Source organism: Coturnix japonica, chromosome 5 (genome assembly GCF_001577835.2).
Source record: "Coturnix japonica isolate 7356 chromosome 5, Coturnix japonica 2.1, whole genome shotgun sequence".
NCBI classification, from domain to species: domain Eukaryota; kingdom Metazoa; phylum Chordata; class Aves; order Galliformes; family Phasianidae; genus Coturnix; species Coturnix japonica.
This window is the reverse complement of record NC_029520.1, coordinates 8,285,922-8,311,226: the sequence shown is the minus strand read 5'-3', so window position 1 is coordinate 8,311,226 and position 25,305 is coordinate 8,285,922. Positions and strand designations below refer to the sequence as shown.

Below are 25,305 nucleotides of genomic sequence, written 5' to 3'. Positions count from 1 at the left end.
ACTTCTTTCAGATGCGGTGTTGCTTCGTTTTGCCCTGTTGGTGAATGACTTTTTCTTTGCTCACTGATAACACGACCTGGTACTTACAGGGTTCCTGAAGAACTGCCTATGTAGAGCTCTCTGCAGTGTGAGGACAGGCTCCTCACAGGGAACAGAGGGCAGCACTGAGCTCTGCTCTGTGTGACAGCAACAGGACCTGATGGAGCTGCATAGGTCAGGTTGAGTGTTACAAAAAGGTTCTTCTCCAGAGAATGGTGAGCTTGGAAAAGGCTGCCCAGGGCTGTGGGCACAGCTTTGAGCTGCTGGAGTTCAAGGAGTGTTTGGGCAATACTCAAACATATGGTTTAATTTTTAGGTGATCCTGTGCGGAGTTAGAAGTTTGACTCAACGATCCTTTGGGTCCCTTCCAACTTGGGATATTCTATTATTTTTAAAGTGAGCTTTCCAGCCAAGGTCTTTGAAATTACTTATCAAGTTGTACTGGACCACCCTTTGCTGCATGAGAGGACAAGGAGATCTGTTTGTGTTATGGCCTGAGCTACTAGAAACAAAGAGATCATAATCATTGTAACTCCCAGGAAGCTGCGAGTCATGCAACTTCAGGAGGTTCTGTAACCTGAGTTGGTAAAAGCGGCTCATGAAATGGCATTAATATCAATTGCCTGACAGGCGGTACTGTGTGAACCAAAAAGTAACACATTCCTTTCAGATCTTTGAGTGGTATGATTTTACTGTTTCATATGAATGGAACCAGGATTTTTCCATCCTGTTCTGCTTCCTTGGAGAGTTTTGCTTTGTTCTCCTGGGCCGAGGTGCAGTCAGACTTCCACTGCTTTTTCCTCCTGTCTTTACCTTGGCCTTGTAGTTCAATTAATCATAGTCAGATCTAGAGGATTGTGGTATACCTTGTCAGCTAGTTGAGATTAAACTCTGGATGACTACTTTCTAATTAGCTAGCTGCTTTTGCAGGTATCTTGTGCCTGGCATGTCAGAATGTAAGTGGTTATCTGAGACACAGCATGTTGACCTCAACGCAGAGAAGCATGTCTGCAGTGCAAAGCAGTTGTTATTTGCTTTAAAGTTAGAAAGCTTTGGCTTTTGAGTCAGTCCCTCATAGGAGCTGTAGGATTTCTTCTGTGGAGGCAGAACACTTGTAGTTTTTGAAATGAACTATGGAATTCTGGCTTCTCGGAGTAGAACTCTGTTTTTGTAATTGGGGAATAAGGCAGTAGATTCAAGTGTTTAGTTGCCTGTTTTTGTTTTGTTTTTTTAAATCCTTGATTCTGTTGTTGAGGCAGTTCATCAGGGTTGGGTAATATTCCCAACTGTGTTATTTCTCTTTCCCTTTCTTCACAATGCAAAGCAGAAGAAAGGAGCAATCATGTGCTAATCTCTCTGTCATGGGGAAGACAAACAATAGAAAGATTCTAATTCCAACAAAAAATATTGTGGGGAAAGTTATTGAAACAATGCCTACATGCCTGTCATTTTCCCTCTCATGTTATCTGATTTAAATGCAACCATGGGGGAAAATAAATAGATACTTAGGTTGCACCATGCTTTGACTTCACATATCTTCTGCCCTATGCCTGGTATCCTGACTATCATAGGGAGATCTTGTTCATAATATTGCGAGGACTTTTTCTTGTTCCCCATCTTGCTGCTGTGCTATTTCCTTTGCCTGTCAAGGAGTAGCTTACCCCATGTATTCTTTCTGTTAGACTGACCTGGAGCCTCCTTGAAAATGGCTTCTCTGAGTTAGTTTTGTATAATTGGAATCTCTGTAAATGTCTGCTACCATCTTAGTTCTGTAACTTTATTTGTATTATTTCCCACCCTCCAGCAGATGATCTTAGGAAAGGATCTCCGGGTGTTTTGCACCAGATGAGAGGGAAAGTTTGGGTAACAGATCACTTGCAGAAGGGTTGTGCAGGTGGAGTTCCTGCAAGGAGGAGATCTATACAAATTCTGGGCTATGAAGATGAGGAAATAACATTTAATTCCCATTCCATTCCAAAATGGGTGTCTAGACCCATTTTGACCATGGTATGCTACTCACTCCAAACATATCACACTGATGTTTTAGCATTCAAACGGTGAGCTGGAATTGTTTATTTAATTGGTAATTGTATGTGTGGAGCTACTTTTCACTGAGATGCCTTTACAGTTAACCAGAACGAACTGTACAAACTATCCACCAATGAGTAATGGATTAGGAAGTCCAGAGTCTGTTCTGCAATAGGAAGTCTTAATCCTTTTGGGTATAGCATATATATAGAGGATATATATATATTCTCTAAAACATGTCCTAGGGTTCTTACACTTTTTTTTTGTGATGTTTTTTTTTCTGTTGCTTTTGCACATATAGGAATTGGAATAGTGGAAGGTTTGTTCATTTCTGCACTGGTTTTGAATCTGGGTTGTATAAGTTAAGTAAAGCGATAGAGTTTCCATCCTATTTCTACTCTGTTTCATAAAAACAAATTGTTTTTTTTTCTTTATTTGTGAGTATTGTTTGTCTTGAATCTGTTCTCCCCTTGCTTTTGTCTGTATGTTATGGTTATGATTTCATTTGATCTGTATGAAAAGATTACATTATTTTCTATTCATAGCATCTTTTATCCTCCTAAATGGGGAGTACTTTGTGTAGCGCAGAAATGAAACAGCCTCTTATGGAAATGGCCTTGTTTAAAATTTCACTGGATAGCTGTCATTGGAAACCCGCTGTAAAGAACAAACCTGGAGGGAGTGGAAGGTCTGCCTTGTCTTCTAGCTCTGTTTTCATCGAGTTTACAGGAGCAATGAATGAAAGATTGGTGCGTGTTTCAGATTGAGGACTGCTTTGAAAAAACTGGTAGGCATTCTGGTCAGGGATGGTAGTTGCTCATTTTGTTCATGTTGATTGGCTCAGTTTTTATACTTCAGTAGAACCGCACCCTTTGTCTGTGCTGAGATGGTTTATGTGTAAACTTTGTTATCTCGCATTCTCCATGCACTAAGTACCTGCCCATGGAAACTTACCAAGTCTCAGTGCTAACTTGTTAAGCTTCTGCAGCTTGACTGCCTCTTCAGAGGTACTGTGGGCAAGCACCATTTTACTGCAGCAAAGTAGCAACAGAAAAGTTGAGAGCTGCAAACCAGAACTTAGAATTGCTGATAGCTTTTTCCATTATGTGTAACCTTTTGGCAGGTGATGATGGCCACGTTTTCTGTGGCTCCATCATACTTGGATCATAATAATTAACACTTAAGCTTTAGAGCGCTATGCAGCTATCAGCCTCGGGGGGAGCCTGTGGGACATGATGTTAAGAAGGAAAACAGCGCAGAGAAACTGATGTATGTAAAGTTTCTAGGAGACTTTGAAACTTTTGACATTAGAATGCAACAGAAATGGGACTGTAGTAAAACTGTTGTGTGTAGCTTCTGTCTAGTATTTTAGGAAAAAAAGTAGGATGTATCTTGTTGGGTGCTTGGTCCATCCTTTTTCCTATGGCTTTCAATGTATACTGTTATTAAGAATTCTCTGCAGAGAGGTGTTAGTTTTTTGCTAATTAAAAGTAAGAGCTGAGTATTAGTTAACATTCAGATTTACCACTTGACATTTTCAACTTCCTGTGCTCTCCTTTTAAAGCACATAGCGTTTAGGCAGCCAGACCTCAGGGCAGGGGCAAAGACTTAATTATTGAACTGTTTTGAGGTCTTTGGATGGAGCCTCTGTATGAGGAGAAATTCTTTTTCTTGGTACAGCAAGAGCCTCACAGTTGTGCTGGGTTTTGATTTGGGTTGCTGTCACTGCAGTTATAACTGGAAACATCTCCCTCAGAGTTAGCCACTTTTCATAGCAGTAGCCTTACAAAGCTTTGTGCTACCAAATGGAATACAAGGTATGTACGCTCTTTGGATGTTGTACAGATCCTAGGCCCTAAATGAGAACTGGGTGTTAATGTGTCTTCTGTGTAAAGCCTGGAAGAAGCATTGCTTATGTTTTAGTCAGCTGTTCTGTGCTGATGATCCTATCACCTGTGGAGTTTAATTAATATTCTGTTTGAGGTATTTGTTTGGTGAATGTGTCATAACCTTGCTTGAAACTGTAGCTCTTTCCTGATTTAGGCAAAGTAACTACTAGGAGTCAGCTACTGAGATAATAGAAGAAACTTTGGACAACAGCTTTTCACTACAATGTGCAGGGAGATATGATGTAATTTATGAGTTACGTGAGTGCTCTGGTATTTCCTTTCTTTGTCATAAGTGTTAGTTTTCCTTGTGCCTTCTTACCTTTCAATTCAAGCTCTATCTAATTGTGGTCACTTAAAACATTCTTTCAAATGAACCTTTCCTGTTTCTGTTTTGTTGGTTGCATACAATCGCTGCTTGCAATTCTCAGTTTTTAACTGATAAACCTGATACGTGTTGCATACTTCTCCTGGTGTAGTGTCAAATAGGACAATATGTTCCCTGTTTCTCCCAGCTTGGAGCTGTCATCACTGCAGTTTGAAGCAGCGGTCTTTATTTTGTGGGTATTCCCGAAGTTTGTTCGATGTCCTTAAATGTTTTTATGTTCTGTAGAAGTTGAATAGCAAGAGTAGGGTTTGATACCAGCTTTAAGCCTCTTGTAATTTCATTCTTCCTGTGATGTAAAGTCTGGCTGATGCTGAACATTATGCAAGACGTTGTAATTGTTTTAAATATTGTTGAGATTGTTAAACAGCACGGCAGCATTTCTTATTTTCATACACTCCATACAGAATAATCAAGTTTTCTCCCACCCCCTTATTTCAAGCAGCTTGTAAAAGAGTTGCCTGCAGTCAAAGTACTCTCTAATGGACTGCTTTCAAAAAGAGCTGCCTGCTTTGTTCTACAAAAGCTTTACCATTATTGCAGTTTATCTGATTTTATTTTTTTTTTTAATTTTTTTATTTTCTTTTCGCCCCACAGATATGGAGATCTCAAAAGTTGCCTTTATATAGACTGGGTGTGTATGCACATGCGTGTACACAGGACTAGGGGAAGAGTCCCACAATGGAGCATTGTTCTGGCCTGATTAGCAGGCAGACAAATGGGAAAGGAATAGCATGGTGTTTTCTGGCATAGATTAGCAGAAGGAACCACTGCAGTCTACATTTGTTTAGATTGGGTGAATAAATTGGAGCATTTGTTACTGTATTACAGACGTCTTGTCACTTGTCAAATGTGAAGTGGGCCAAGGGAAGAATAAAAAAGGCCCTTGTCAGGCTGGTGAGATGGCCTGCTTCACTGCTGTCAGCTCTGATTGCAGTTAATTTTGCAAATAGAATGCAGCTGCCATTTTCAGTGCTGAAGCATGAATTTTTAATAGCGAGCGCACAGAACAAGGAAATCAAAGCAAACACTGTACCTAGCATTGGTATTAAAAGTAATTGGTTACTGGGAATGGAAGGAAAGCGTCACACGTACAAACAAAGTCTCCTAACCTGCTTCTGTGGGATTTCTTGGTTGTAAAGAGAGAATAGAGTCTTCAGGAAGTGAGAGCCTTACATTTTTCTGTTCTGTTTGTTTGTTTTTTAAATTGAGATATTGTTTGTGCTGGTTCTGCAGGTTTAGCAGAACATTTAATGGCTTTTTATGGTTTTCAAACATGCTAAAAATTCCATGGAAGGTTGCAGAATGCTTTTAGTGAATTAAAAAAACCAAACACCCAACAATGTATTAAAGTAAAATAAAGAGTTAAAAATTTTAAACCGGTGGGAAAAATAAGAGCTTGGAACTGAGTCCTTTTGAATGCTTTCTGAATGACAACGCTGGAGTGGCCTCATTTCTGCTGGTGTTTTGACCTATGGTTTGCATAAGGGACTTCTCACAAACTACTGTGATGTTGTAGTACTTGGGGTAGTTTGCATTCTCCCCTATGTACCCCACAAGGAGGAAGAAAAAAAGGGAGTAGATCGTGGTGTGATGTTCTACATGACTGTGCTATAATAGTAATTCTCTGGGAATCTCTTGGTTCTGTGGTTACAAGAATACAGTGTGAGAGGTTTGTGAACATCCGCTTAAATAAATGCTATAGCACTCAAGCACTAGATAAACAGCTTGCTATAATGTACTAGGCAGGTTCTGGGGTATCTGGCATTATGGCAGACAAGTCACAGCGTAACACTTCTATAGCCTTGAAAACATTCATACCAACATTAATAATCAAATGCCTCCATGGTGCAGATAAAACTAATGAGCCAGACGAGCGTGTTTGTCCAGGTTTTTGGAAAGAACCAACAGCGCTGCTAAGTTCTCATCTCATAGTGCTGTGCTCTGAGCCCAGTGCCTGATTTCTTTTTTAAACTACAAATGGGTTAGTAGAAGAAAATACAGTAAGAAAAATCACTGCAGTGTTTGGAGTGCGTTGTAATAAAGGCCGTGATTCCTGTGCCTATCAAAAACTGTCCTCCATGGTGGACTTTTACCAGCTTTCAAAAGGGCTGTGAGGGAGAATGTAATAAGACCTACAGCGTTAACATTTTCTCTGCTCACGTGTCTTGTAATGTCTGAGGATGTAGATAGTGTTTGTCAAGAGCTTTGTTGTGTAATAATTTGTGTTCGTTTTAAGCACTTGCATCTCTCCAACACAAATTGCCAAGCAGCCAGAACTTTAAATCAATCAAGTAGTTCATTCCCTTTATGATTTCTTTTTCCCACAAATGTCAGCTAGAGGCATGTTAAAAATCACAAGAATTTTCCAAAAAATGTTCAGTTCAACTACCCATGAGCTGTCCTGTCCCACTTGTCAAGTGGAATTATTGTTATTCTTTTCTGGTCGGTTGGGTCAACAGAGAAAACAGCCTAATCCTGAAGCCCTGGATTGCCAGATTATCTTCTCCATGATTGTTTTCAGCTGTGTATGTCTATGGTGGAGAATATTCCCAAAGTTACTCCTGCTTGCAGCAAGTTTGAATGGCTGACTGTGTTAGAAGCAGGATTGTTTTTTCCCTTTGCTAGGAGGTTCTAGTCATCATGCAGTTGCTGATCCAAAGGGCAATGGCTGTTCTGTTCCTGCTTTCCCAGTCTTAATATTATTTTGTAAGTAAGTGAATGTGTACATAGGACAGCTGGATGAGATACAGCTGAGTCTGGTTATTACTGCTGTTTTGCTGTTATTTGTGGTTTTAAGGAGGGTATTAACGATGCCTTACAGCCTGTTGTTTAGCCAGTGCCTGTGGGTGTAACCTGGGCCTTAAGTTTTGATCTGCTGGTTCCTTACTCTGGTACATTCAACCCTGACCTTGTTCCCCATGAACCAAGGTGAAGATGCAATCATTCATGTGAAGAGGCAAAACGTATGCATTTGATTCTTATCTGTCTGTTCCCATGCAGTGATACCTGTAATGTTGGTTGTCTTAGAAATGCATGTAATGCTGGTAATTGCTGTGTTATCAGTTGTATGCATATATTTGGTGCTATTCAGCTTCACACTGCACATACTTCGATATTAAGATTATGATTGCAGACATTAATATAATGGAGATTGGAAGGTGAGGTGAATATGAAACCAAGTGCTGTGGGTGGCTGAGCAGCTGCGGTGCTGTTTGCTTCTTGACACAGTTGAGCTGCAAGTATTTATCCCTTCTCTTTCTTTTATGGAACATTTTGATGACCAAGTGCGTCCCCTTTCTGTACTGAGTATTGGGGCCTGAGTTTTTGCTTGTGCTGGGTTTGGGGTTTTATTCTGACTCCTACCAGTGAAACATTTCAGAAACATTGGGGCAAAATACAATACTTTGTTTCACGAGGTATTTTGTTGTTACTGTTGCTGCTGTGCTACTGTAGCTTGCTGTCTGAGCTCCGCAGTTGCAGATCAGGGTCTGCAGATGCTCTTTCCAGTGGCTTTTTTCCTTTGGCTGTTAGGGAGTGATCTTAACATGCATTAGAAAGCCAGGTATTTTCCATGTGTTTGTGTTGCCAAACAATAGTTATGGGAATTTTTTTTTTTCCTGTAAAGAAGCCAAGTAGTGGTGGACCATCTGTACTATTTGAGGTAGTGCCTAGGATCCAGGTGACCTGGCTTCCTTTTCATTTCTGCTGCTCCCAACACTGACACGTACTGGACAAGCCCTTCTATTTGAACAGGCTTTCTAAAATTATCGTTTTTAAATGCATTGATCTGCTTTGAGTACAAACCTTTCATATTCTGAAGGTCCTCCACTTCAGCTGAAAGCAGATTCTTGTCATAATGTTAGAAGTAGCAGAGCACTTGTGGACCTGTATCCTATCCAGAAACATCAGCTTAGCCCTGCTAAGGTTATCTTGCTGGGGTAGTCTTGAAATAGAGAAGAGCTTATCAGACTCTGAACTACTTTTGTTCCCAGGTGGCTTTTTCAGGTACTTGTAACAGCTATGGTCTTCTGCTTGCTTAAGAAAGGAAACTGTCTTGCATTTGGTAGAGTAGGTGGAGTAGGTAGAGTTGCTGGCTGCGTCACCTTTCATTTGCACTGTATGCCATTACAGGCAGTTAATCATTCAAAGACTGTTTAAGGCGTATGGAGGAAGAGGGAGGTATAAGCTATATATATTTTGCTTACCTTGCTTGTTTACCAAAGCACTTGATAAATTTCCACTGTGTGGCGTGTCAGTCAACGCTTCTGAGCATGACAGAAAATATCAAGTAGCATCTTAGGTATTCCATTATTTTTCCTTCTCTTTCCAGGAGATTCACAAAGCTTTTGAAAGAAGAGTAGTTTTACTAGCAGTGCTTTCTAGTGATTGCTGGTACAGGTTGTTCCCTTAACAGAAGGGAAACTCAACAAATAAAAAACTGTTGCTGTGGATTCCTCAGGGAGCAAAGGAGGAGAGAAGCCTTAGAAGCTGTCTGGGCACCCGGGGTTGTTCCGTTCTTTACTTGGGCTGCCAGTTACTGGTTTTGGTATGTTCAGATAAGCAATCAGAAGTTTCAAGCATGAGGAACACTTGCTGAAAATCAGTTTTATTTTGTATTCTTTGACATTAGAAAATCTTAAAGAAATTTGAAGGCAGACTGCTCTCTTGCTTCACATGTGGGGTCTCCTTTCTCCTAATTCTCCATGTATTCTTTTGCTCTGATTTGTTTTTGCTTTCCTTCTGCCCGTGTTTTCCTTCAAAGTTTGCTGGTTCAGCTGATGCTGTAGTTAGCAAACTTTGTAAGCTAGCACTGACTGGAAGAAGCATTCCTGCTGGAGGCCTTCCCTGTGCCAGCACAAGTATTTGTGGAGCTCTGTAGTGAACTGATCTGGCTAAAAACTCAGCCTTCTTTCTGCTGAGTTGGTTTTTGTTTAGATCAGGTCTTTTGTGTGGTTTGCAGCACATAACCTGCTGCGTGTTGTGCTTGTACATGGGAAGGAATGATACAGAAGTGAGAACAGGCAGCCAGTGCCAAGGAGGAGGGCAGCACAGCTTCACTTGGGAAGATTGCTTGGATATTGTTCAGACACTGCTCTTGTAGACCCTTGTTTTCATTTTATCATATCCTTGCAACCTGAGCACTGTTGGGAGTTTCCAAGATATTATTTGAAGGTGAAACTCTGATAGCAATATCGTCCTGCTTCTGATGGGAATATGAATTTGGTTTCAATGCGCAGTTCTTCTGAGTCTCAAAGTTCATACATATGCCTAGGTGAAATTTTGTTCTAGATGAATGTTCTTGTGAGGGTTTGAGTTTCTATTCTTCCTGGTGGTCTCAAGAAGACGTGCCCCATGTTGACTGTTTTCATTTCATCTTGGCAGTTGGTGGGACCTGGAATTTACCACCTCCACTGGTGTTTCCTCTACTAGACAAAATGGAAGTGACTTTGTTCTGCTTTCCAGTTCTGGAGTCTTGCTAAAATGTAAACACTTGTCAGTTCTGAAACTACCTTTAGGGAGAGAAGGAAAAAGAGATATATTGCCCTTAATGTGCTGAAGCATGTGGGGGAAATGTCTTCAGCTACCTTATGTTTTACTGTGTCCTGGTTTTGTTCTGATAGAAGTTGCCAGAAAGAAACTACTGAACGCTCTGTTAGTCTTTGAAATGTGTGTGCTCCAGGTTGTTTTACTGCATTAAAACTTTGCAGTGGGGTGGCGGAGCACAAGAGAGAGAAAAGTATCCCATTGCCTTAGTTTTGTGTCACATTTGACCAGATGAGAAATATTTGCTGTAGCTGTTACTTGCTTTCTTATTGGGCTGTCTGGAACAAATCCTTAACGTGATTTGTTTGTGAAATACTGAAGCCTTCTGTTAGTTCTGTTATTTATGATGTAGTGTTTGTCTGTCAAACAACGTGTGTAATGTGGTGATGCAGCTGGTGGGAAGTTTAGCTGAGCTGGGGAATTCAGTATAATGCAATGAACTATTTGGACATAACCCCACTGAATTACTGTTTTGGTCCATGCTAATGAAAGGAATGGCATTATTCTGTACTTAGCCTGGGTTATCTTTTGTAACTTCTTCCATTACTGTTTTCTTGATGGTGGAAAAAGTAGTTTGGAGAAGCATTCATTATGTGGCTGATACTTTAAAAAAAATTCAAATCTTTAGTACCTGGAGGGATGGCGGAGACACAGGTGGGATTTGATACCAGCAGCCTTTCAAAGAGTGGCTTTATGAGTATTGGTTTGGAATCTTTGTTAATTGTTGGTTACCACCAACACTATTTTACCCCTACAAACAGAGTTGTCAGTGCTGTGCAGTTCTTGTTTTTCCATGGAGAATGTGGTAGGCTGTACTGTGTGGAAACTGGAGCTTTGTGTCTGCAAGCTGCATGTTTGCATGTGTCAAAATACATTTGATCTGGCTGTTGGTGTGCTCCTTAGGAATTCACCTGCATGTAGTTTTTTCTTTGGCTAATGGAGGGCAGCTCATCTAAAGCAAATCAATTGACTAGCTAACTACTTGCATGGATGTCCTTATTCTAGATTGAGAGTGCAGTGTTCCATGTTAGTTTGGGAGGTTGGAAAAGATGCGTTTTCATTGTGAAATAAGAGTGCCAGCACAAATAGCTAGTTGAGAAGTGTTTAGGATAGCTCCCTGTTCTGACAAGTCTGTAGTTCAGTGAAAGCTGGATCTCCTTATTATATTGACAGCAGCAATTCAAAGGCTGCTCTGTTGTGTTAAGTGTTCACATTAGTAGTGAAATAACTCTGTTGCTGAGGCTTCAACAACAACAAAAAAAGCAATACTATGAATGGTTTTCTCACCAGGTGCTGAAGAAGTGTTGCTGCTTGCTAGGAGGACTGACTTGAGGAGGATTTCCTTGGACATGCCAGATTTCACTGACATTATTCTGCAGATAGACAATATCAGACATGCAATTGCCATAGACTATGATCCTGTGGAAGGCTACATCTACTGGACTGATGATGATGTTCGGGCAATTCGTCGGGCATACCTTGATGGCTCCGGAGCACAGACTCTGGTAACCACAGAAATCAACCATCCAGATGGTATTGCTGTGGACTGGGTGGCAAGGAACCTGTACTGGACTGATACTGGAACAGACCGCATTGAAGTGACCCGTTTGAATGGGACATCAAGAAAGATCCTTATATCAGAAAATCTAGATGAACCTCGTGCAATTGTGCTCAATCCTGTGATGGGGTAAGTTTTGTTTTTATTGTTAGCCCTGCAGTAGTAGGTTTTTGGGCCCAGTCTGTGCCCTCTTGAAACTGAAAAGCTGCAAATTACAACATGATGTATATATTATTTGTCAAATGTTCATTTTGTTCTAGACATGATGAGCTTTCCCTTGCTTCATCCATCAAGTACATATGCTATGCATGTAGACGGTGACTGCTAAACACAGTGTTCTTAAATGAAAATGTGTTGTGTGTTTGGTCGAATTTTATTTTCTCTATATCTTCAGCATTATAGCTATTAAAGAATCAGGGCACTGCACGCTTTCAGTACTTTGGTGTAGTTAACAGTTAAACTTGATCGTTGCTACAGTCTGGAAAGCAGAAAGTTAGCAAGTTCTTTCAAAAATAGAACAGATCTTAACACTTTCTCTATTGCAGGTTATGTGTATTGACTGTTTCTTCCCTTTTCTTTACAGCTACATGTATTGGACAGACTGGGGTGAAAGTCCAAAAATAGAATGTGCTTATTTGGATGGGTCAGAGAGGAGAGTTCTGGTGAATACATCCCTGGGTTGGCCTAATGGCTTGGCACTGGATCTTGAAGAGGACAAACTTTACTGGGGAGATGCAAAAACAGATAAAATTGAGGTAAGAGTTGATCCCATGGGCATTCTTAAGGAAACAAGTACTGTTATTATGTGCAGCTTTGCGTCTCGGAATCATCCATTTTTTGAGGAGTCTTTTGCTTGTTAAATATAGTGCTAAAATTAATGAAAAGAGGCATATCAGAGAAGTTGGGAAGCACAATCGAGTGTTTAATTGCTTCAGAAGACGTGTGCAATAGGTGCTATGTTATGTCAAGAAATACACAATTAGAAACTCCTGTATTGCTGGAAATATAATTTGATTGCTTGAAAACTCAGGTTTGATCTGGGGCCTTTGCAACAGATGGGATATTCAGGTATAACCTCCTTAACTTTTTCCTTCTCTGTGGTGCTTGGAACTAGCATCTGAAATTGCTGCATGTAAAGACTTAATGCAAGATTTGTACAGGAGAAGGTGGATGTGGAGGCCCTAGAGAGCCATACCAGGACCTTGATGACTATGTGTTGTCCAGAGATACGTGGAAGAAAAGTTGTTTTTGCACTTGGGAAACCTGAGATGTTCTAAGATGTTCTTCTAAGGAGATGCCTTTATTTCTCATTGTTTTTGTTTTAGTATCCCATGATTAAATCTTAATCTGAAACAGCAGTTGTGAAGTATGCTGCCACAGATATTAGACTACAGGGAACTGAGTCTTAAGTTTCACTGAGAACAGAAGGTGACAAGTTAAATAACTATAAAATGTGGAATCTAGTTTTGGGGCAAGGCAATTTGGACTTCTTAATGTCTGTGAGATTCTGGTGTTTCACTGCATTAAGTTTTTTGTCTGGAAGATGATCCAGCAAATTTGTAGAGCTTGTTAATATTGTGGTGCAGAAGGGGCTGGGTCTGTTTTGTTGTCAAGGAATATTGATCTGCAGCCTCTTTGTAAATGCCATGTGGATGCATTCATAAAATTGCTGAAGACAATTACTAGGAGCAAGCTTACTTACGTGAGTTGGTCTGTTTAGTTTGAGGCAGCTGAGAAGAATAAAGGTGAGGTGTGAGAAAAAGAGAAGAAGGCATCTCAGGAGCTGCTACACTGACCTTCGTGGGTACGTGCTCAGATAGCTCACAAAGTGGTTGTCAGCTTTCCACTACTTTTCTATGGCCAGCAGAATGGTCATGATGTTAGCTGGGAAATAAGGATGCTGGAGAGACTGTTGGAAAGAGAGGAGTTTTTTTCCAAGAGAAAATAAAAGAGTGTGGATACAGCTGGATGTTGTGACAAGGCCTGATCAGTTGTGAACAGTTACTTAAGATGCCGGTGTGTTCACCTGGTTACTCGTCTCTTTTGCTCCAATTTCTGAGAAAGAAGGAGAAATTGGATTTTGAACCTCAATTTAAATTAGCTCTGTAGTAGCTCGTGATTAATCTGAGGGTTTGGATGGCAGCATGAGATATGACCTGAGGTCAGGCAAATTCAAGAATTCGTACTCTGTTATTAGAGCTGTCATACTGACAAATGTTCCTTCTTAATATGTTGTTTTAGTGCTCTGGGCATCCGGTAGCAAAAGGTTCCTTGAGCTATCTGTGGTGTGTTGTTGTTTATCTTTCACAAAGATGCTGGAAAAACAGTTGGAATGTTAAAGGTGCTAAATAATTAGCTCAGAGTATTTTAATTTCAAAAGGGAATTCTCCAGGGAATTTGAAATGGCTTCAAAGTAAATTAAGGGGAATAACCCAGCTAATTGAAATAAATTCATAAATAGAATTGCCAAACCAAAATGTGAGAAAGAAAGAGAGCTTTTTTCACCTCCCCCCCTTCTTTCTAAAATAATAATGAAGTTTTCTTCCTATGGCATGAGCTAGTTTGTTGAGATTGTGTTCTGACTATGCTGTTAAAAGTCTCTTTCTGTAGAGATACTGAAGAAAAGCAAGGTAGAAATTCATCCTACTCCTGTGAAATCAGTTGAGTTTTTACCTTATTTGGGGTAATAGCATGTACAGAATAAATAAATGTTGAGGCCATTGGTAATGGCTGTGCTCTCTGAAGTTTTTGCCATCTGGAAGAAGGGAATTAGGACTGTCTGCTAGCTTCAGACATGGAACTTGAATGTTTGGCAGTGACTTGGTGTGCTGGGCTTGATGACTTGTGGAGCAGTCCTCTCCCTCCTTACCTTTCAGACTGTAGGAAAGAGAACATTCCAGATTCCACCTTTTGTAGCTGGAACTGAAATTGTGCAATTCATTTCACTGGTTTAAGCTGCCTGTTCGGTCTGTCTTACTTCATTGTAAGACAGTGAAGCCAATGGTACTGTTTGGTTTGGCATCAAAGTTTAGGAAAATCAGAGAAGCCAAAGTAAGGGCTTTTTATTCCCTCCGTTTTTCTTGTGCTTATTATACTTTTTGTGGTTCTCTGCAGCTTGCAAAAATAGAGGGGAGGGTAGTTCACTTGGTCTTAGGAACAGAATATTGTGACATCTCTAGGTTTTGTTTTGTATATTGTGCAACCCAGTTTTAATTGTTAGCACAAAGGTTTAAATACTTTAATCTCCGTGCTTCTAGCAATGAGTTCACGTGTTCTTAAATTAAAACAGGTGTAAATATTCTCATTTTAAATCACTATTCTCTCTCGCTGGATTGTTCTTTCCTACACTTTTTGTTTTCATGTTAAGAAATTACTTTTGCTTGTTAGCCAGGTTCCTTCAGACATTTACAAATACATGAATAGGACCCTTTAGGACATAATGGTAAAAATATCATGGATGCTTGCCTGGGGCTCTGACCGGTGCTGGGAAGGGGCATGTTGTGGTCTGTTCTGGACTGGTACTGTGCAGCTATGTGAGTTAAAATGGCACTGGCATGCTATCAGGAGAAATGGTAAATGTCTAAAGCAGAACTTCCATTAGAAAATAAATTTCCAGTTTCCCTTCTGGAATATGTGCCAGGCATTTATATTCTGCTCACTTGGGAAAGAGCTGCATGACTTAAGTGGCTATTGACACAGCTCAGGTATTGGCTGTCTCCACGTTGGTCTCCAATAAGGTTTATTTTTATTAATCCTCCTTAAAAGATCAAAAAATCGCGCTGGTGAAATATTTCGGAATATCTGTGGTTTATCTAACGGATTTTATTTCACATTTCTTGTTTATCTTGACATATTTGCAACCCTAGTTTTTTCCTGAAGCACTTTGATGCTTGAGAGCTTCCTTCAGTACCATAGGTTTTCCCAGTAAGCCATACTTAGCACTACCCTGCTAGCCAAAGTACATGTCTTGCTGTATGGTATATGAGGTGGGACATTCCCATCTGTACTTTCTATTGAAGCTTTTCTTCAGTTCAACACAAACTCATTCTTCTCATGTGTGTGTTCCTTGCCAAGAGCATTTAAATGGCACGCCAGCACAGCTAGTGTGTCTTGGTGGGTTGTTCTGTCTGTGTGAGTATATTGTCTACTGTTTGTCAAAACCAAAAACTAGCTAACTGGAAATCTTCTGGAGGCCAGAGATTAACAGGAGAGATGCATGAGGTAAAGGAGAATTTCTCATCTCCTCTATTGTCCTCTATCCAGCCAGTTTCAACAGTCTCGAAGTGTCCCAGTTTACACTGTACAACTTGCAAAGCTGAATGAAAGCTTTATCTCTGATGCTTTGCAGAATGTAATTGTGCTTAGTCTGTCCATGGGAAAAGTAGTTAAGCCTGATGCCTGTAAGTGTAAAAAATGCCCTGTATAAGCATGTACAGTTTTCTCTAGTTATCTCAGAAACTACTTGTAGATCAGAATTGCTTTCATTGTGTGCTGTCTATCCAACTGTCTTACGTTTAGGTAAAATGCATGTGTGTGCTTGTGCATTTCTCTGCTCAGTGTTCTGCTTTTTCTGGTGTTTTAGATCTGCAGGAAGGCCTCTTTGTGTCCCAGGTTCTTAAAGAAGTGACTCAACTTCATACAGCTTGGAAAACTGATAAGCCTGGGGCATCGGTGCTGTTTTTGCTAGACCTTGGGATTGAAATGAACGTCTGGTTATTCCTTTGTTTTGTTGTTGTTGTTTTTTTAAACACTTTTTCTTTGTTAACAAGTTGTGACATTGCTTCTGCGTGCACTCTTCAGCAAATAGAAAAGAAACGCTGCAGAGCTGTTCAGGGTGCCGAGCAGTGTTCTGTACCAGGAGAGTATGTTCTTATTTGTGTGTCTAAAACTTCATGCCGTGAAAACAGCAGTTACTCTTTCCTGACAGAGACCTTCCCATCTGCAGCATTCAGCTGCAATACAAAGGGCCCAGTCACTCCACAAGCAGTTTGTATCCTGAAGAAACCATTTGGCAAGGCTCGTCAGACTTTGCGTGACAGCAGCCTATGGGGCTTTCACTGCAAATTTGGCACCCCGTGGTAACATTGTTCCCAGCTTTTTAAATTTGTGCTTGGTTTGGCAGAGTCCGAGGCAAGGAAAAATATATACTGAGTTTTGAGTCATGTCTGTTGAAATCATGTGTTTGTCCACACAGCTTGGGCTGTGAGTAAGGGGTGCACGGAGTAATCCAACAGAAATGTGGATTTTACTGACCGGGAAAAGGTACTTTCCAGGAATGAGCAGTAGATTAATAAGGATTACAGGGTTCCAGCAGAGAGAGAAGCAAAGGCCCAATGGCATCCACGTGTAGAATTTCCTAATTCTCCTTAAAAAACAATTTTGTGGTTAGCCGTGTTTCCCGTGTGTTATTCCTTCAGTATTTGCTTAAAGCGCCCCAGGTGTAATTGCATAATGAGCAATTACAGAATTCTCAGGTGCCGCTTATTAGGTATGCGTTTTACTTCAATTTGTGCAATATTCCTGGAATAAACGTTGTGCAGACTTCTGGCAACTTCCTTAGTCCTACTCACCTCCCCACCCCCCAGCTGCTATCCTTCATTTATCTTTGCAGAAGACTTATAATTAAGTGCAGTAGTTCTTTACAATAGGATGTTCACGTCCGAAGTGTAAGTCGGCACCAGCTGTCAGTCCTGGAACTCCATGAAACATTTTCCAAGATGCAGATATGTGAGCCGTCCTTGAAATTTAAAGAAACAAGCTTTATAATTTCTTTGTTGTTAGCAGTATGCTGCTTAAACACCATAAGATGCCATTTGGAACAAGGCGCTGCTTACACCAGAGTAGTCCGTGCAGAAGTGGATCATACAGAAAAGTTAGCAATCCAGTTTATAGCTGTGCTTTCTATTCAAGTCTGAGTATACTTCACACATTACACTTTGTTTTTCAGCCATTTTACACACACACACAAAAGCGCAATATTTATAGATTAGAAGTTCTAACTGATACATTAGAGTATAAATCTTTGCTTTGGCATTTCCTGCTCAGGGATCGAAAAGGCAGTGCACTGTAGTAAACTCTATGGGAAATATTCTGTATTCTATTTTTGCATGGGCACCAGGTATGCAGCAGTGTCCAAAGAACCATGTGTATAACTATCTTCCAGGGTTCTAAATGGGGAATAATCTATAGTAGTGAGTGTGGGACCAAATTTTTGCCAGCAGCCACAGTGGTCACTGTGGAGTGGATAGGAGGAGTCATTTGATGAAACTGCTGTCTTGAAATACTGTCATAATTTTATGGCAGTTATTGGACTTTATGCCTGATGACAAATTGGTTGTGACTGCTCTTCCCAGTGGGACATTGCTGGAATGAAACAAGCTTTCTGGGAGGGAAGAAAGCTGCAATTTTTACTTCAGTGCTTTAACAATACTAATTCTACAAAATGATACCAAGCCTAGAAGAACTTCAGTGAAAAGAGGGTCTGCATCTTTAGGAAGAAGAAAGAAGGGGACGAGTGTCTTCTATTTGTTCATATTCAGGATCCCTCAGTCTTTCTTCTGCCTATTTGCAGTGCTCCATTTGCACCACCAGCCTCATCACTAGGTTTGCAGTCAAGATAAACCTCCCTGACCTCAAACTTCACCTCATTTGAGTCTGGCCAGGATGTTGTTGGAGTCTCAGCTTTGTCTGCTGAAAAATTTTCAGATTTCTGCATTAATATTTTTGGAACTATCCCTAACTGGCTTTTTACCCAAAAAGTGATGTTATAGTTGATTGAACCCTATGCACACCAGTCTCTAGTTTGGAGCAGAGACTGCTAAGCACACTGTAATTTTCTGAAGGTCAGACTGCTGAACAGTTTCAGATCCTAAAACTTTCTAATGAATTTAAACTCTCTGTCTGTGTTAGATATTTCTGAGATGGACTCTGGTTTAGGATTTCCTGGTGTGAGACTGCCTCTTTCTGGTATGCAGAAATATAGTCAGCCTCTACCTGCTAACAGATGCATCCTACTAAAAGAGCATAGAGCCTTCTAGCTCCATTCTTCAAAATGCAGGGCCATGTCTATAAATTGCCTACTGCTTAATTAGGAATCTCCATGTATTATTTTATACTATGCACTACATAGGATTTGTTTGCTTTCAAGAGGACTCTTACCAAGTGTGGTAGCTGCTGAAGAAAGTGAAATCTCAGCAGCCTGTGGTGCCGTGTGTTCTTAGTTCTTTAAGCTAGATTTCCCATTCAACTTAAAATCAAATTCAAGACCCTAGTTCTTTTATCTGTGTTCTAGACCCAACGCATTGAAATGACAGCTTACACATCAGGGGTGAAGTCTGCTGTTTGGTGTCCCTTACAACATAAATGGGTTTTTCCACAGTAAAGGCAAACCTGTTTTGTAGTCAGGAAACTTTTTTTCTTAAGGATTGTGCTGAGCTACTGAATTAACCTTCCCTCTTCCTTCCTTTTCCCAGTTTCCAGAAACTGAAAAGAAAAACCACCAAAGAGTTCAGTACTGTCTGCTCCAAGTGCAAAGTTCATACTAGTTGACCTCGCTTTCACCTTTGTAAATAACCAGAAATGTTAGTCTGTGAAGAAGTGAAGCAAAACCAGCCTTGCAGCATAGCTCCATTCTGCAGAAGCTTGGGCTTCATTTCGCAAGTAGAGAGTACGTGAGAAGGTGTGGGCTGTGTTAGTTGTACCCCATAATGCACTAGGAGAGGATTCTCAAATAGTTATTTGATTGAAAGAGGACCCTCTATAGAATGTATCTGATCAGGGATTCTAAGCTTGATGTTTCATCCAGCATCCTCAAAGTTGAAAATCCACAAATACTTGTAAATGCCATTTAAATACTCCTCAGTCTTTCTACAATGGAATCTGTACTAGTATTATTTTCTTCTACAACTGTTTGATCTATTAGGATTGCTGAACAGTCATAAAAACCTCTCAATCTTGTCTATTTTCCAGGGGTTGTATTGTTTTGTACTACTTCTGTAATGGGACAGGCAGCATCTAAATTCGGTCTTTGCAGAATGCTTAGGAATTACTTCTGTATGTGCAGCTTTTTGCTATATTTATCAAGAGGAAATCCTGAGGATGTATTTAACTGTGATGTTGAAGAATTATTTGAGTTTTCCATACTTCAGGCTCTCCTTTCTCATTAAAGAATTATTTTGGGCTATCTGCTGTCAAATCACCCTTTACTACTCTGCTAGGGAGAGAATTCTGCTTTGCTGCCCCTGTGGAGATTGCTTTCTGTATTTAAAAGACAGATTTTTGTATTTAGCTGTATCAAGGCTTCTCTACCTACAAGAACGTAATGCATTTTCTAGCACAGAATTACTAGTGTCTCCTCTCTCTCTTTCCCAAGAATAATACAGAGCATTGCCATACAGCTCACCCCTGACCTGGGAGGAAGATAAGGAGCTGCTGCCCAGGAGTTGTGACCCCCACAGATATTGCTTTATTCCAGGGTCAAGAGCCATTTGCTTCTGTCTTAGGGAAAATTGTGTCAGTATGCACAGTGCACCCTACCAGATGATCAGGTTTATTTGTCACTGTGGCTTGGGAACTGACTTTTCCCTGGTGTGAAATCTTTTCCCAACTACTATTTTTCTATTGCTATTATTGAAGGAAAGTACCGAAGATGCTTGACCTTTCAGTGTCTGGAACTCTCTTTTCTATATTTAATCCTTTGAAACCGCTGGGAGGACACCGCACCCTTTCTGCTGTTTATTGATATTAGGTGTGAGCTTTTCAAATGAAGAATGCAGTTTAGTGCCATGGACACAAATTTTAGCATTCTTCTAGTCCAGCTTTAGTGTCACTTAGTCTCTGTTAGACTCTTTTCTGTTCAATGTGATTTTTTCCATAAGTGAAGTTGGCCACTAAAGCTGCTCTTCTTCCATTGCCTTACACCAAGGAGCGCACAGTGCAGCTGCTGGATGGCAGAAGTCACCACGTGCCTGCCTCAGGATTCCTGGAGCACTGGGTTGTAAAATGCATGAACCTGGATGCTATTAGGAAAAGGAGCCCTGATGCTATGCAGAATAGGGATTTTCACGTTTCTAAAGAGTGCATAATAAGAGCAGAAACGTAGAACTTGCTTTTTGTGCCACATCTTATCAAGTAGCGAGGACTGATTTTAGATTTGTATCTTCTGGCCCTGATGAGAGCAATCTGATGTATTCCTGTGATGGCCACAACCAAGCTACCCTAGGACTGCCGACGTTGCCTGCAGCGGTGGGAAATTTTTCTTATAAATGTCTGTAGTGTAGATGAAACCAAAGGTTTTTGTGTCTATTTAGCCTTTCTAAAAATTCTTCAGTATACTGATGGGATAGCAGTCACTCAAAGGAAGACTTCCTTTGCTGGCTTGATTGACCGGAGTCATTCTGTGGGAAAGGAAGCTAACTTATTCTAAACTGAAGGTGACCCTTGCCTTTTTGTGAGCAATAAAGACATAATAGAAGCCCAGTTAGGGTTCAGTGGAACCCCCACGGCCATCTGCACACTTCATTGGCAGAAGTGGCTTTCACTTGAACTTGCATTTGACAAGTGTTTTCTGTCTCTTTCTCATTCAGAAGGGTCCTTCAAAGCCAAGTAATTGAAATGCTCTCACCCCTCACTCCTTTTCCTCCTTCCCCCAGACTCGCTTAAATTGCGGGGCGTTGGTATTCCATGTTAATGAGCGAAAAATGCATGCGCTTCCAAAGCTCCTACATTTCTCCTTCCCATAGGGAAGCTTCTGAAAAACTCTTTTCCACATTCTAGCAGCCGCTTCATAAAGGAAAAGTTGAGAAAGTGTTTCTGTTGCCTGTTGCATTGCTGCTGCTCTCCTCCCTCCCCCTCTTTTTTCATAGCGCTGGACTTTTGAAATGAAACACAAATCAGGTCTCAGGAATAAAAGGTTGTGAGTATGCCTTGTGGCATTTGGAATGAGACTATTCACTGCCTGAATGACTATAAATAGAAAGCTAGGAGCTGTGTATTTCTCAGTTCAGGCTCCCTGCAAAGAAGCGCCCTTCCCAGTAAAGGGTGACTTTTGAAAGAAACCTTGTTCCTTGTGCTGAATTGAATTGCTCCAGGAATTCTTCTTCTCGCAGCTCGCATAAAAGGCGTTAATCTCTAATTTATTTCTCCTTTTAAAGGCAGCGTTCTCCGTAATAAATGTATATTCTGAGCCGTGTAGCCAGATAGGCCCGTCTTCTCTGTGCAGAGTTTCGTGTAAAATTCCAAATGCAGAGCAAACATTGTTCTCTGCGTTTTTGCTCCTGAAAGCTTTCCTTTGGCTCTGCTCCAGCTGTCGGCTCCTTTTTATCTGGGATTCATTCTTGGGGAAGAAGGCTAAATTAGTGGCACTCAGGTTTTTTAGGGTTTGAGGAACAGAATGGGAATTGTGATTGATTTTTATAATAAAAGATTTGATTCTCCCCGCAGACTTCTGATGTTACCGACATAAGAACCCCAATAGCTTACTGTTGCATTTCTGCAGACAATTTGTTTGGCTGATTTGGCTGTTATAAATGCTCATAAATCTCCCATGTTGTGCACTTATGCAAATTTAGCACAATCATTTTTCTTCTTGTTCCTCTTTTCAGAAGTTCTGTAGCATTAAAAGAAGCAGCAGAGTGGACAGGAGGAAAATGTTTGATGGGTTTGAGTTGGCAGTGTTACATATCCTACCACTCAAACTGTTGGCTTGGCTTCTTTTTTTCTTTTTTTTCCCCCAGTTTTTTCTTCACCCTTCCCCCTCCCCCTCCCCTCTTTCCCCCTTCCTTTCCTAACACAGTGCTGTTTTGTTATTTTGTGTGTTATTTTGAAAGCTGCTTCTAATTTTCTCCTCAGACCTTTTGTTTCACTTAGTTTTCTGCCTTCTAAAATCTAGCAAGGGTAGCCTTCTTTGGACTTTTTTTTCCTGGTTCTTAAGTTCTTAAAGTCTTAACGATGGCATTCGTGTACCCCTTGCATTGCTGGTTCCATGACTACTGGATTTCTTTTTCACTTAACAGGAGTGTTTAAAGATGAATGACGCCCACCTGTGTGACCTGCTGTAGGGAATCTACTTTAGTAGGGGAGTTGGACTCAATGATCACTTGAGGTCCCTTCCAACCCCTGCAATTCTGTAAGTGTGATTTGTAGTGTGAGGTTTTTTCATTAGTGTAAATATAAAAAATGACAGAAACAATGGATAAACAAGAAGTAGAAGAGGATTGTATATACAGTAATGGCCCTTTCTACTAGAAAGGAAAAGCAAGCAGAAAAAGAAGCATACTCTTCAGTAAGCCTAGGAAAGTCTCCAAGCAGGAGAGAAAGCAAGTCATCCATAATATTTAATTTATTTTCTTTCAGTTTACTAAATTATAATTTCCTTAGCCTAAGACCCACAATCAATGTCACTATAATAGGATTTTTTCATATCTGGACGTATTAATAAATGTTGTGGACATATGTATTCAAGTTAGACATTTCCTTCTCTTAATCCTGACTGTTAGGACATCTTGATTATCCTTGTCATTTTACATTTTGTCTGTGTGTTGGTTTCCTTCTGTGTACCAACTGTTCTCCTTGTCACCTCTTTATTGTGGTGACTTCTTTCATCCAAGATGGGCCCCAGCCACCCTCCTGCATTTGCAGCTGGTATAGGTATTTCTCTTGCCTCTTCCTTTCCTCCCAGAAGCCTGTTGTGAGCCACTGTATGAGCATGGTGGGTTCTTTCTGTCACATTCCATGTAGCCTCATCTCTGGTGACTTTTGTCCAGTGTTTAAGGGCACGCTGTAGATGTCACTTACTGTCCATTCATACCTGTAAAATTTTCCTGCTACTATTCCAATCTTAGCTCCTCATATAATGTACTTTTACTGCAATTTTTATCTGCCTCTTTGAAGCGACTTTGATTCATGGAGTGTTCGACATTTATAATATCCTTGAGCAGAGATCTTGGTTTGGAAAGACAAGCGGTTGCTTAGTTATATTTTGCCAGTTATTCATTTGAGTTGCCCTTGAGTTCCTTCCTTGCTTGACCTATGGTTACCTTCCAGCTAAAACACACACGCACAGCCTTATTTTTAACTATGTTGCCCACTAGTTTGATTATTTGGAATATTGGATCATCCACTTTAAAAAAAAAAACAAAAACTTTGAGCATATATATTTATTTGTTATTATGAATGTATGTTATCTTGGAAAGCAAAACATTATGGTTTGTTAAATGGTTGGCAAGCACAGAGTGCCCCTTTCTTCTAGCTCTAAATCTGATTGTATTCCTTGTTAAAATATGAAGTGTATTTTCCAAACTGATGTGAAGAGCAAAGTTGCTGAAAAGGGCATAATCAGAACCTTGGTAGTCATGTGTAACATTAAGTACCTTCTTTGTGTCATATAGATTATTAAGAGTTATTTAGAATGTCTGAAAACCCCATTGCTCTCACCTAGAAGGCAAAGCATGGGAGAGACTTCAGCTTTAGAAAACAGTCATGTTGTTGTTTATAGTCCCAGCTTTTTACTATTAATCTGAATGACTGAATTCATATCAATCATTTAGAATAACTACTCTTTCCAGGCCTGACTTTTGCTGGAGTAAACTGTGTGATTTAACCGCTGTGGGCTTATACCATCTGGTTCTCTCACTGAGACACAAGTGTATGGTTCAATCTGCGTAGCAGAGCTTACATTCCAGTTTTAATGCATCATAAATGTCTACAATGAAAGATCTGTTTTGGTTTGAGGCTTCCCTCCCCGTACTCAGATAGCAACAGTGAAGGTTTTACAAATTGTGCTGTAGGTTTTACAAATAGTGCACAGACAGTCTTCGAGTTCACCTCTTCAAGTTCCCTTCTGCTCTTTCCTTGTGAGCTTTTTCTAACCCAAAAGCAGTGCATGTTTGATTCTCATCTGAATTCTTTGCTGCCATGTGCAACCAACAGACTTGCAATTTGAATCTCAGATGTTAGAGGCTTAAAGCGGTATTAACTATAGAACTGTCTTTTCCAGTGATGTGAGATAAATTGAAACGGTGTTTTTGCTTGAATAATATTGTTACCATGTATTTCTGTCTATTTGTTGCTGCTTTTTTTTTGCTTTGCTTTACTTTTCTTTATTCTGACCCCACAAGGTAGTGTGATCAGCTGCACACCTGTAGGTGTCAGGGGATTTCTAACATATAACTGAGAAGTTGTGTTCAACTTGGCTGCATCTGGAGTCACAGCACTGAATAAGATCAGTGGTCTGAGTTGATGCAGAAAATCCTTTTTTAATTTGTACTTGGTCTGCATTACTTGTTTGTGCAGAGTCATAAGGTTAACTCGATCTGGGGCTAGAAGGGAATATTCTCTAGGTGGTTGATATTTTGCTGTCCAGTCTCTCGTATGAATCTCATACTCTTTCTTAGGATAGCAGTGGGAGCCATCAGTCTTTGTGGCAGTATTAGGTTCATCCACTTTGCTCGTCACGTGCTGATTAGTCATCTTCAGTGCAGCCAGAAAGGAGCACAGTGTGGAGGAATGTGTATGAACTTAAAAAATCCATGTTTTCATTTCTGGTTGTGATACTGAAGGCTGTGAAATGTTTAATGAGCTGGTGGTTTAATGGTTGTTGGCTTTGGGTGTTTTGTTTTCTTCTCCCTGCCTTGAGAGACAAAGTATTTATGCTACTTTTTCACAGAGTTCTCTGCTTTCCCTGATTGTGTCATCTCTATCCAGGTCTGTTGTCAGAGAAATTTTCTTCCAGAATATTTACAGATTGTGCATGTTTAAATTATTTCAGACTTCTTGAAAGAGAAACTACAGCCTGTTGGAATATAGAGCGGCCTACTACCTGTATGTAGCAGTGAGAAGCAGGACCGGGGCTGAAAGCACAGAAA

At 40.4% G+C, this 25,305-nt stretch overlaps 1 protein-coding gene across 2 annotated transcripts in view; it reads left to right on the top strand.

Moving 5' to 3' along the window:
- LRP5 (LDL receptor related protein 5) overlaps window positions 1-25,305 on the top strand; it is a 119,389-nt gene that overhangs the window by 50,871 nt on the left and 43,213 nt on the right. For both annotated transcript variants that reach the window (XM_015863807.2, XM_015863806.2), the window contains exons 6-7: window positions 11,176-11,572; window positions 12,027-12,198. In XM_015863807.2, coding sequence (XP_015719293.1) covers window positions 11,176-11,572; window positions 12,027-12,198 — 569 coding nt within the window. The remainder of the gene's footprint in view (window positions 1-11,175; window positions 11,573-12,026; window positions 12,199-25,305) is intronic.